The sequence below is a fragment of the Prosopis cineraria genome, unplaced genomic scaffold (assembly GCF_029017545.1).
Source record: "Prosopis cineraria cultivar Desert tree isolate PC_DT_omini unplaced genomic scaffold, ASM2901754v1 PC2, whole genome shotgun sequence".
NCBI lineage: Eukaryota > Viridiplantae > Streptophyta > Magnoliopsida > Fabales > Fabaceae > Prosopis > Prosopis cineraria.
The window spans coordinates 3,594,357-3,606,436 of record NW_026555333.1 but is presented as its reverse complement, the minus strand read 5'-3'; the positions used below and the strand labels follow the sequence as shown (position 1 = coordinate 3,606,436).

Sequence of the window (12,080 nt, the reverse complement as noted above, 5' to 3'; positions counted from 1 at the left end):
TATTGGCTTCTGGGTGGTTTATGTTGCCCTCCTTCATTATGTATGTTGTCTTTTGACGCTTTGACCTTATCATCAACAACTTTTTCACAAGCTTTGGGCCAAGCACCCTCCACCTTCACTTTGCTTTGAATTTGCCTTCAAATGACAACACTAGCAAGAAACAGAGCCGGGATTTTAGTCCCACCTGTCGACCATGAAAGCACTTGATGCGGTAAAATGAGTATTAGAGTAAGTATATTATCTTTGGTCAACCACTTTTTTTTTTATTATTATTATAAAAGATGTAGGATTGGTTTCAGTGGAAATTTAAGGGGGGGCAAGGTTTTGGTCAGCTTAGGACTTTTACCTAGGAACGTGTGTGTTTTAGCATAATCATCTTGCTTGAGATCTGGATCTCAACACACAGTCACAGACAGAGAAGCTTGTCTCATTAGTCCTTTCCTGCCATTAAATTTTTGTATTGATCATCAGTTCAATACATGAATTACAAAGACAACGATTCCCTCGCCAAGCAATATCTGATGTTTAATTGTTTTTTCCATCTGATCATGTTTGTTCTAGATAGATAATTATACATTATTGTTACTCGTTATTCATATAAATATTAAATCAAATCCATTAATAGAGTGGATAGAGAAATTATCAGCATAATGAGAAAATATTATAATTCCATTTAATCATGCCGACTTTTTTTTTGGGGGGGGGGGTATCTTCACCTTTTCCGGGATTAAGTAAAGGATCGCAGTAAGTACGCGTCGGTTTCCACAATCAATCAAACTCTCAAACGCCTAATCCCATTTTCCGTTTTGCGTCTGCCTCTTCCTTCGCCGAACCATCTTCAACTTTCTCTCTCTCAGCTTTTCTCTGTTTCATAACTGAAGTGAGTCAACTAAGGAACATGAGCAATGAAAATCATCGCCAGCACCACCATCGGTTTCAGCATCAGAAGCTGCATATCCAGGAAAAAACCACATTCCTGCCGATGCTCTGTTCAAGGCCTTCAATCAAAGATGTGAGCCTTCCGAGGTGGAGGGATCCGCCGGCGTCCGTCTCCGATGACCCTTCGTCCCCTAGGATCGGCTGCATGGGCCAGGTCAAGAGGAACAACAAGATAGTTGGGTTCCCTACTTCCCATAGACTCACCAACACGTCCATGTCCCCTGCTGCTATTGGCAAGTACTCCAAGCTTAAAAGGCTCTTCTCCGGAAAAAGCTCGAGCGCCACTCCGGCCACCGTCACTGCTGCTTCTACTACCTGTGGAAGAAGGGTTCAAGTGAGTAATGCTGATAGGTTCAGGAATGAGAACGAAGCTTCTGCAGCTTTGAGCATTGAGAATATGGATCCGCCATTGCCGGTGATCAAGAGGGTGCAGAGGAGCTCCGAAGAAGAAAGCCAGGCTGACAGTCTTTGGAAAAGGAGGTCTGGTGGCGTTGCATTGAAAAGTCTGCAGCTTCAACAGATTCATCATCCAAGGCTTCATATTCAACCTACCAGTGTTTGATCACAGAATCTTTGCACTCGAACTCTGAAAGGGAAGATGGATGAAAGCCTTCTTCCCCCTCCTTTTTTTCTTTCATTCGGGATTTCTCATATAACATAATGTAAATGGCCATGTCTTGTTTGATTTTCTGGAGTACATAAGATGATGGTGATGAAGAATCCAGGTCAATACTGTTGAGTTCCAGCAATGAAAGTAACTAAAAAGCTTAACTCTTGGGCTAAAATCACAGAAACAATTAGGCATGAGAAGGATCAGCTTTTCGATGAAGACGCCACAGCAGCGGGAAAATAGTCCCATTTAGAAGCAATTTTTTTATTCATAGCACTATGATCTGTCAGTTTGTTTGTTTATCTTCTTTTTTTTTCGTTGTTTTTTTTTTTTTTCCTTTGGGTTTTGGGGTTGGGGGGGGGGGGCGCGGCGAAGATCTATGGTCAATTCTAAGAAACTATGAAGTCTGCAATTTCACATGGAGAAAGCGAGGTTCCGACGTCATACTCCCACCGGCAATATGAAGTCCATTAATGAGGGAAGATGAGGAACACCAAAACTGGGGCACAAGTCAAGAATACAGGCCACGGGAAAGATGCAGTTTCAATGAATTGGATTAAAGGTCAGCCTTTGCCCCTTATCACCCATCAACAAGCTAGTCTTCAATAAAGGCTACTGAACCAGGAATTAGATTTCATAATTTTCATTGCCCGAACGACGGTTCACATTAAATATTTTTTTAATTATTATTATTATTATTTTTTGGCCAGAGGTTCACGTCACTCAAAGTTTAACTAAATATTTAACGATGTGAAAGTCGTTAACAAATTATTTCTAACTCTAAATATGTGTTCCGGCTTTTACAGTGACATTGGCTCTATAGAAATTCGCATCCTTAAACATTTGTTTAAACTCATAGTAACAAATTCCCGTTGAGAGGAAGGCGGAACGAACTTCCCGTTAACCAGCCATCTTCCTTGCTACAGAGTCAGGCTGGGACTACGTTCAACATTAAATGATAACCTCCGGGAAGAGCACATCGTGCAACCGCCTAATCTCAAGAATCATGGAAGGGCTTATTCTTTGAACTGTAGTTTATTTACAATATAGCAGACCCCAGTGCACATACATAAACTACCTCGTGACAATACAGATACCAATATGAGATTTCTTGCAAGGCAAATTAAACCTTTTCTTTTTGGCGTACATTAAGCCTTTTTTAAAAAAGCATTACAATTACTCTAACCTAGTATCTAAACTACACAAATCCCTACTACATCCGCCATCAACCTTGTTCTTTATAAGCAATCCAGATCAATTTGCCAACATCAACCTCCAGACCCCACTGGCCAAAAAACAAAAAACAAAAACCCCCAGACCGGCTTTAAAATGGCGATCCCATACCCTTTGGATCTGCGCAAATCACATGCTGTCCTCTCCTGTGTTGAATCAATTCAAAGCTGCGAAGGGTGGTCAGCATATCTTCTACTTTAATAGCTGTCATATCACTCAATTCCTGCTTCAGTGGCATAGCCTTAATAATTATCAAAGAGATGTAACACCACTACACCAGGATTTGGTGATTAAGGATAACGAACAGAAAAGACAACGCAATCAATTACCCACTAAGTCTAATCCCCATCATCGTTATAGTTAAAAAGATCTAACAAACTGTACCCAGTAACCCTCCTATTGGCTATCAGGAACGCAACAGAGAAATACCAGACCCACAATAGAAATAGGAACGCGAGAATACAATTGGCCAAATAGAAGATTTTCCACCAACCATTTAAACCTTATAAATAGTACAATTTTCATTGAATATTAATACATATATATAGATGTTTAAGACATTTGAACTACGAGGACGACAAAAACAATAATAAACCTTATTTTATCTCATTAAGTGAAATTAACTATAATTATACTCTATCATTTATTAAATTTTTAAAAATATTATTAATTAAAAGGTCTCATTCAACAACTTTGAAAAATATTTTCTTCAATCTTCCTCTATTCTTCTTAACGGAGCTCAAAGTTATCTGTTTCACTCTCCTCATAAGTGCCTCCCGTGATCTTCTTTGTATATGTCCAAACTACCTCAAACAATTTTCTACCATTTTTCTTTAATAGGTGCCACGCCCATTTTTTTTCGTATTCACTCACTTCGAGTTTTGTCTTTATATGTATATCCACACATCCATCTCAACATTCTAATTTTTGTTACTCCAATTTTATACTCTTGTTGTCCTGTCAAAACCTAACATTTACTACCATATAAAATTGTTAGACTTATAACAATTTGATAAAACTTTCCTTTAAGCTTATCAAGTATCTGACGATTGCAGATAACTCTTTTAACTTTTCTCCAATTAAACCACCCCGCTTGTATCCTGTGTGCAATATCTCCATCAATTTTTCCATTTGTTAAATAATTGCTCCTAAATATTCAAACTTTTTCACTTGAGGTATGGTCTGATCACCCTATTTCACTTTCAAGTTACTCTTCACTGACCACTTATCAAAATTACAATGTAAGTATTCTATTTTACTCCTACTTAGGCGAAAATTTTGACTTCAATGTCTTCCTCCATAACTCAAGTTTACAATTTATCTCTTCTCTTGCCTCTGCAATAAAAACTATATCATCTACAAAAGATGCATTTAGAAATTTTCTTTTGAATATACTCAATCAAAACATCTAAGACTAGATCAAACAAATAAGGACTCAAAAATAATCCTCAATACATTTCAATCTTTATAAAAACATCTTTTGTTTCACTACCAAATATTCTTATACTAGTTGTTACCCCTTCATAAATGTCTTGTATAGCTCGAATACAGGCAACTCGGACACTTTTCTTATCCAATGCCTTCCAAAATACTTCTCTCAGTACACAATCATAAGTTTTTTCAAATCAATGAAAATCATGTGTAAATTTTTATTTTTACATCAAATACTTTTTCATTAATCTCCTTAGTAGATAAGTCACTTCTGTAATCATCCTCCCTGGCATAAAGCCGAATTGAGTTTTAAAAATACTAATTTTCAATCTCAACATATGCTCAATCACTCTTTTCCATAATTTTATAATATAACTCATAAGTTTAACTACTGTATGGTTGGCACAATTCTTAATATCTCCTTTATTTTTATAAATAGAAACTAAGATGCTTATCCTCCAATCGTCCGGCATTCTCTTGGATTGTAAAATCTCATTAAATAACTTAATGAAGCATCGCACTCCTTTTTTACCCAAACATTTTCACATTTCAATAGGGATACAATCAGATCCATTAACTTTACCATTTGCCATTTTCCTAAAAGCTTCTCTCACTTCCCAAGCTCATATTCTTCGATAGAATGATAAATTTTGCTATCTTTCAAGAGTTACTAAATCTTTTAAGTTAATTGACAAACTCTCATCATCATTGAAAAATTTAAAAAAGTAAGTCTCTCATCTATCTTTAATATCATTATCTGTGATCAAAACATTTTCCTCTTCATTCTTTATACACCTTATTTATTCTAAATCTTTTGATTTTCTTTCCTTACTCTTAGCAAATTTATAAATTTTTCGTTCTCCATCTTTTATCCCAAGACCATTATAAAACTCTTTAAATGCTTTAAAATGAGCTTCACTCAGCCTTAGTTTTCCTTTTAGCCATATGATACCTTTTCAATTTTCATCATTATTGCACAAATGGATGGCTTTGAAACACTCCTTCTTATACTTGATTTTTTTTCTGTATACTATCATTCCACCACCAAGACTCCTTATCTCTCAAACCAAAACCTCTTGATTCTTCCAAAACTTCTTTTGCAACCTTCCTTACCTTCAGAGCCAAGTCTTCCCACAAAGTATTAGCACTTCCTCAAGACTTCCAAATTCCTTCGGCTAAAAGATTTCTCTTGAAAATTTCTCTCTTTTCGCATTTTAATTGCCACCACCTAATCTTTAAAATTATTACTTGTTGACACCTTTTGTTTTTACTCATAATACACGCACCAAGGATAAGGACCTTGTGTTGTGTCAAAACAGCATTCCCAAGAATCACCTTACAATTTTTACAATGTCTTCTATCCACATTTCTTACCCAAAAAAAAATTAATCCCTGACCTTGAAGCTTCGCTTTTATAAGTGATGAGATGCTCATTCCTCTTCTTGAAACAGGTATTAGCAATCTTGAAATCATACGTCAAAGAGAAATAAAGGATATGTTGTCCTTCATTTAGTTCCCCAAACCACCATGCACCCTCGTGTAATAACCTGACTCCCTCCCGACATGTCCATTAAAGTCTTCTCCAATAAAGATCTTTTCATTATGTGATATACTTTCGACCAAACCCTTCAAGTCTTCCTAAAATAGTTCTTTAAGATTGACTTTTGTCCCAATTTAAGGTGCATAAATGCTGACAATATTGATAATCTTCCATTCAATGATCATTTTTAAAGAAATAATTATGTCTCTAATTCTGTTAACTTCTACCATGTTCTTCTTTCATTCCTTATTGACAATGATACCTACCTCATTACGTGTGTTTACTTTCTCAGTATACTAAAATTTGAAACCTTAAATATCCTTAGCTTGTTCACCAACCCATTTAGTTTTTTGCAAGCACAAGATATTAATTTTTCTCTAAATCATAACTCCTACCACCTCCATAGATTTACCAAAGCCAAAGTCTCAACATTTCAAATACCAAGTCTGATCATGCTCACATGGACTAACTTTTTTAGCCACGCTCGTCTAAAATAATACAGTAGTCCTTACTCATTTAACACTATATTCGGGCGTCGATGCAGCTACCCTAACTCACTTATCGCTGCACTTGAGCCATACAACACGTTACTTACAGGCAACAACCTAACATTAACATAAAAACCTCTACTGTCTGTATCTATGTGAGATTCAACAAAATTTTACGTTGGCTATTGAGAGTCTAACACAATCCTCCTCCTTTATCTGAGCTTAAGAGTGACTATAAAACATAGGCGGAGTTGTTTAAAACATTTAAACAAGGCAACGAAATCCATCATCTAACCTTAACAAGCTTACAGAAAGCAATTAAAAATTTGTCACATCCTTTCCTTTGTTAGGGTGAAGGGTGAGAATACATGCCAGATCATAAGATTCTTCTAAATGTTTTTCCTTTAAAATCAAAAGTTCAAATCAATAAAATTGTTCATAAATTCAAAATGAAAAAGACAAACAATAAAAGGACACGGGAGATAATAGAGAAGATTGCAAATATTTAAGCTAGATCACATTCATGCTTCCAGTCACAGAATTAATGTCTGAAAACAATAAGATTGGCTCCTTCAAAAGTGGAAGTTTACAATTAATTAAAATAATTACACGAATGAAGCAATCTGCAGAATATGTTTACATTGCTGGTTGCATACAGTGTGCAGATAAATAGGATTGGCATTTTTAATAACAGAGTGCAAAATTGCATGATATAAGAATTTGAAGCTTCTCATGCCAAACTACAGCAATGACAACAAGGATACATTTAACTTGGAGAAATAGCCAACCATGTGGCATCCTCGATGATCGATCATCACATTCACACAGAACATAGAACAGAAACAGGTCAACATCATCAGAGTCTTGTGATCAAGAAACAACTTGGCCAAATAACAGAGATTCTGCCCATAAACCTTGTTCTTTTTGCCATCAACCTGTTTGCGGATATAGCATAATAATTAAAGACAATCATAAAATACAAATAATCATACATACATTCATGCATGCGCACGCAGAGAGAGAGAGAGAGATCAAGGGAGTTATCTGACGTGAGAGGAGGTAAGAAAAGTGGTCGCCCTTAGATTTGAAATAAATACAAGAATAATTAATGCGAGAACCAAGGATGGCATTAATTACACAATTAAGGTGACTCCTGCATTTAACTTACATCATTGGTTTGTGATCCAAGGGTGATTATTTCGTCCCCTTGTACGATAGGGTCTGGGTTTAAGATGGAAAGTAGAGAAAAATTCTATTGAAGAAAATAATGTCAGGATCTGAAAACACCAATTACTTCACCAGACCAAGGAGAATCTCCCAACACAAAGGTAAATCACGAGTCTGAATCCTACTGCAACTATTTCTTAAAGATATTCCCCCATTAAAAAATATAAGACATTTTTTTTTACATTAAATGTTAAAAAGTACAAGGCATTTTTAGTTTTACTATGTGTAATAATTAATGAGTTTTTTTTCTCAAAAATACCCTTAATAAATAAATCACTCAACCCTTTACGTTTAAGTGATATACCATATTAAATGAAGGCAAATATGAAAAGATGATATTAGATTAAAGACAATTAACTGACTCAATGGAATGTGTAATTTGATTAAAAATACTTTACATTTTTTAACAAAGGAAATATATACAATGCAATTGTTAAGAACTGCACCTAGATTATAGCACAATAATAACTACTCATTAACAATCATAATAACTGCTAGAAACTAGAGGTAATGCTACTAATGATGGCTTTAGAGTTAACCACCCTATTCTCCCATTTCTTCAGTAACTGCCTCTCCCATCTCCCCACTATTACCTTCAGTCCTAGCTCACTTTCTACACCTGCAGCAGGTGTGTGAAGAACAGGGGCCCATTATTACCCTTTGATTATGTTCTCTCAATACACTCCTGGTATAATAAAAAATAGGCAAAAAATCAATGTTATCAAAGCCCAATAGAACTGCATCACCAATTTCCAAATGTAAACAATTACAAAGGTTTCAGATTAATATCCAATTTTGACCGAAACTTTCAAACAATTGGTGAATTTGAAGAGCATATTATTATATGAATGTAATATATAAGGCACACTCTGATAGAAACGTTTCCTTGGCAACAATATATACCTATAAAATGCAATATTATCTTGTTCATGCACATTTGAGCTTAGAAAATTGAATCAAATATCTATAAAATGGAAATAACCTGGTTCTTTAAAGCGCCATAGGCCTCTATCCAAATTAAATTGATGTTATCAAGCATCAAACAAGATGAAAATCAGGCAAACCTCCTTGTTATGCTTAGGAATTTCAGCTGTGACCAGAAACTTCCAAAAAAATAAAGAATCCAAGGTTGCAACAATAAGATACTTGAAATCCAATATTGGACAGCAGGATCACGCTCCTCAATCACCATTTACAGCATTTAAATGCTCTTGCACCCACTTAACTTATTCTAGATAATTGAAGATAGGTGAAGTAATAACTCATTCAAGACTCCATAAAATGAAGGTAAGGTAATGGGGTGCGAAAAACAAGAAAAACACAAACATAGATTAGTTTTGATACTAATTATAAGATGCCCATCAACATTAATAACTAGAGCAATGAGAAAAATGTACCTCAAACATTGACAATGTACCACTTCTGTATATCTCATCACCAGGAGGATGCTTGAGATCACATTTGCCTCTGCATGATAAAAAGAGATGTTGGAAGAAAGGTAATGGCCATTGAAGATAGTTCACATCATTACATAGATTATATAAACTGACAACCTTTTCGAGAAAGAAGGAGGGCAAGTTAAAATTATGAATTCTTCAATTCCAATAAAGCAACATAAGAACATTTACCATAGCTCTGAAGGTCAATTAAAAGTTCAGCTCACTCTGCTAGTTTCTTTTTTAAAAAATAAGACCACCTGGGAGTGTAGACCTTTCAACCACACAACAGTTTATTCAAGTTCAGGTCAACTTCCTTCAGCGTATTTGATGGAAAATTCATATGATTGGTATCCTTAAATCAGCTTCCAATTGTACCGGTAATTCAAGAATTCATGCAGTCAACAGATAAAGATGATTTTCATGGAATTCATATGAATTAACTTGTGACAGACAAATAATCAAAAAGTCACAAGCCACAGTAATACTTAATTCAGAGCTATGATCATTCAAGATACAGCTAATGGTCATCAAAGATTAGGTCATGTTGGTGAATGGAGAGAATAATTAGAGCGAATTGGAAGATTTTTTTTAAGAAAAAAGTTTCAAATACCCTTTTACGCACTTACTTCATCCTGCAAAGAAAAGAAAAGAAATCCCACATTTGGGGAGGGGTAGATTCAAGAGAAAAAGGTTTGCATATCATAACAGGATCATACCATTATGCAAACATTAAAATGGCATGAAGCATTAATACAGACAAAAATTTGTACAGACAACATTTAAAACAAGCAAAAAAGCAAGTCTAAACATTAAGATGATTAGGATCTCAGGGTAAAATAAGATTTAATGCAAGTTTATATTCCACTTCACATGACAATACCACAGAATAGCAATTAAAGAGAACTAGAAAATAGAAAAAGCAAACAATAACAGCAATGCCTGAAGAGGAGCAGAACAAGGGATACGACGACTGAAAGATATGCATTCCTGTTCAAAGCAATAAATAATCACTCAAATCATAATGGGGAAAGGAAGCAATATTTGAGGCACAGCTCACCATATGCCTCTGAAGCTGTTCTTTGCACTTCATAAAATCGAGGGAAAACTCATAATAGTACAGCCTCAAACAGTCATTGTATTCTGATGGGAAGGGGGAAGTACCGTGTCTCAATCTCATATCTTCCTAATTTAATGGCAGCAATATTCTTCACTTTTGTAAATTCCTCATGTTCTCGTAAGCTGGCAGCAAAGCATCAAGCTTCTCATGGCCCTATATGGAGCAAAAGACACATTCATACACATGGAGGAAACAGCTGCAGCAAGGCAGAAACAGCTTGACTAATAATAAAATCCATTGCTTTCACATTCAAGAGTGGTCAGACTTGCGAATAAAAAGCAGAACTCTGTCACTCTAACTTGCTATCACAAGATTATATGGCACTCATCAAAATTACGTATTTCAATTTCATGTGACTTTGGGATTCATTTAATCCCCCCACTCCCTCCTTTCCACACAAACTTTAAATACTAAATAGCCACAAAACAGTAAAACGTTTGCAGCAATTTTTAATCTGATTACTATCCCAATTTTCATGCCAATGACTTGAAGTTCAAATAGCTCCTATTCTTCGAGTAACTATGTAAATAGAAAGATCACAAATCTTTAAGCCTAGAAGGTGTTATTTTGAGCTTGCGCATTACTTGATTCTTGTCAAAAAATACATGTTGAATACCTCCACGGTGCGTCTCATCAATCCTCCTCTTTTGCTGGCGTGTCATCTCCAAGCTTGTCACCTGAAAAAACCACACATGCAAAATAGAGTCATTCATACACAATAAGAGTACCTCTTTGTTTGGAAAATGGAAAACGGAAAGACAAGGGAAGAAAATTATTGACAAAACACACACGTTTTACTTCTTACAATTTACTTTCTCTCTTCCATTTATTTTCCAGAGAGAAGCAAAGCCCAGTCGATGGGAAATTATATAACTCGCTATCTTCCACTGCTTTAGATAAACGAACGAGAGCAGAATAATTTTTTAAAAAAACAATATCATTGATCGTTTCAATGAAACCTACAAATCCGTTTTTCCACAAAAGCTTCCAAGGCACAGACGCTTAAAACAATTTGGAGAACATAAATCATTACCTTCAACTTTTCGTCAACAGCCTCCACCAAATCAAGATCAAGTTGTTCAACCTTCACCCACTCATCAAGCCTCCTATTGACTGCCAGAAAGAACAACATACGCGTATGAGACTACCCAACTGCTACCACTAGTTAGAGTTCCTGCCCACGTTAAGAAAAATGGCATGGCAAGAATTGGGACAAAAAGCTGACAGGAATTGCATGGATCGAGTGTTTCTTTTAGTAAAACCTATGGCGAAATGAATCAAACAAATGCCAAGCATCACAGTCACAACGACAATTCGACGTCTCATCCAGAAGAAACGCAGATACATAAAATTCCAGATTCATAACCACTCAGCTAAGATCAAATGCGTCTCTCAGCCACTTCATAACCAAAACCCTAACCAGTAAAATTGCGCAAGGCCAGAGAAACAACGAAAGGAGATCTTACACTCGGTATAATGGACGTAATAGTCGTAATCGATGGGACGCACTTTACTCATCTTGCGGCGCTCGATGACTTTCACGGGTTGAAGCTTGCCGTCCCTCTTACGACACATGACCCGAGTGCCAACATCCAGGGGAGGCAAAGACGCTCTCCTCTTCTTTGGAGTATCGGATTCCAGCGGCTTCTCCGACGCAGTTTCGACAGGCTCCCCATCGCCAGAAGAAATTTTACCGGTGCCGGTTAACGGGGCAGAACCGTTCTCTACCCTCGTCGGTGTCTCCAGCGATCCCATTTTCCTGTCCAAGCCCCCGACGATACAACGGATTCAGGCGCCAAAACAAAGAAACGGAACGGGAAAGCATGAAGCAAGGGGGCGGGGATAGCCGAACAGCCCGAACTGTGTACTCTTCACCGACTTACTGTTCCCTTTATGTACAGGAAAATTACATACAGGTTTCGTACAATAAACTTATTCACACATATCTACATGAAATTCATAAACAACCAATTCTTTTGAGAATTGAGTAATTTTGCCAGTGGCATGTAAAAACAATATTGCTTTTGCTTATTGAGTTATAACCTCCGGCTATGTT

General features: G+C 36.3%; 2 protein-coding genes across 11 annotated transcripts; one reads left to right on the top strand and one right to left on the bottom strand.

Moving 5' to 3' along the window:
- The first annotated feature begins 722 nt into the window (after positions 1-722).
- LOC129299719 (uncharacterized) lies at positions 723-1,882 on the top strand. Its single transcript, XM_054938183.1, has one exon. The coding sequence runs from the start codon at positions 899-901 to the stop codon at positions 1,499-1,501; it is 603 nt and encodes a 200-aa protein (XP_054794158.1). The 5' UTR covers positions 723-898; the 3' UTR covers positions 1,502-1,882.
- A 4,849-nt stretch (positions 1,883-6,731) lies between these two features.
- On the bottom strand, positions 6,732-11,940 carry LOC129303555 (putative MYST-like histone acetyltransferase 1). Of its 10 annotated transcripts, XM_054942942.1 has the most exons (7): positions 11,491-11,940; positions 11,058-11,137; positions 10,641-10,701; positions 9,965-10,177; positions 8,866-8,935; positions 8,062-8,153; positions 6,732-7,176 (listed from the first exon to the last, which is right to left on the bottom strand). In XM_054942942.1, the coding sequence occupies exons 1-4, from the start codon at positions 11,777-11,779 to the stop codon at positions 10,170-10,172; spliced, it is 438 nt and encodes a 145-aa protein (XP_054798917.1). In that variant the 5' UTR covers positions 11,780-11,940; the 3' UTR covers positions 6,732-7,176; positions 8,062-8,153; positions 8,866-8,935; positions 9,965-10,169. The 10 variants fall into 10 exon arrangements, with proteins under 10 accessions (XP_054798917.1, XP_054798913.1, XP_054798914.1 ...); XM_054942938.1 differs by having other exon boundaries at positions 8,062-8,935; XM_054942939.1 differs by having other exon boundaries at positions 6,732-8,153; positions 8,451-8,935.
- Between the last annotated feature and the right edge of the window lie 140 nt (positions 11,941-12,080).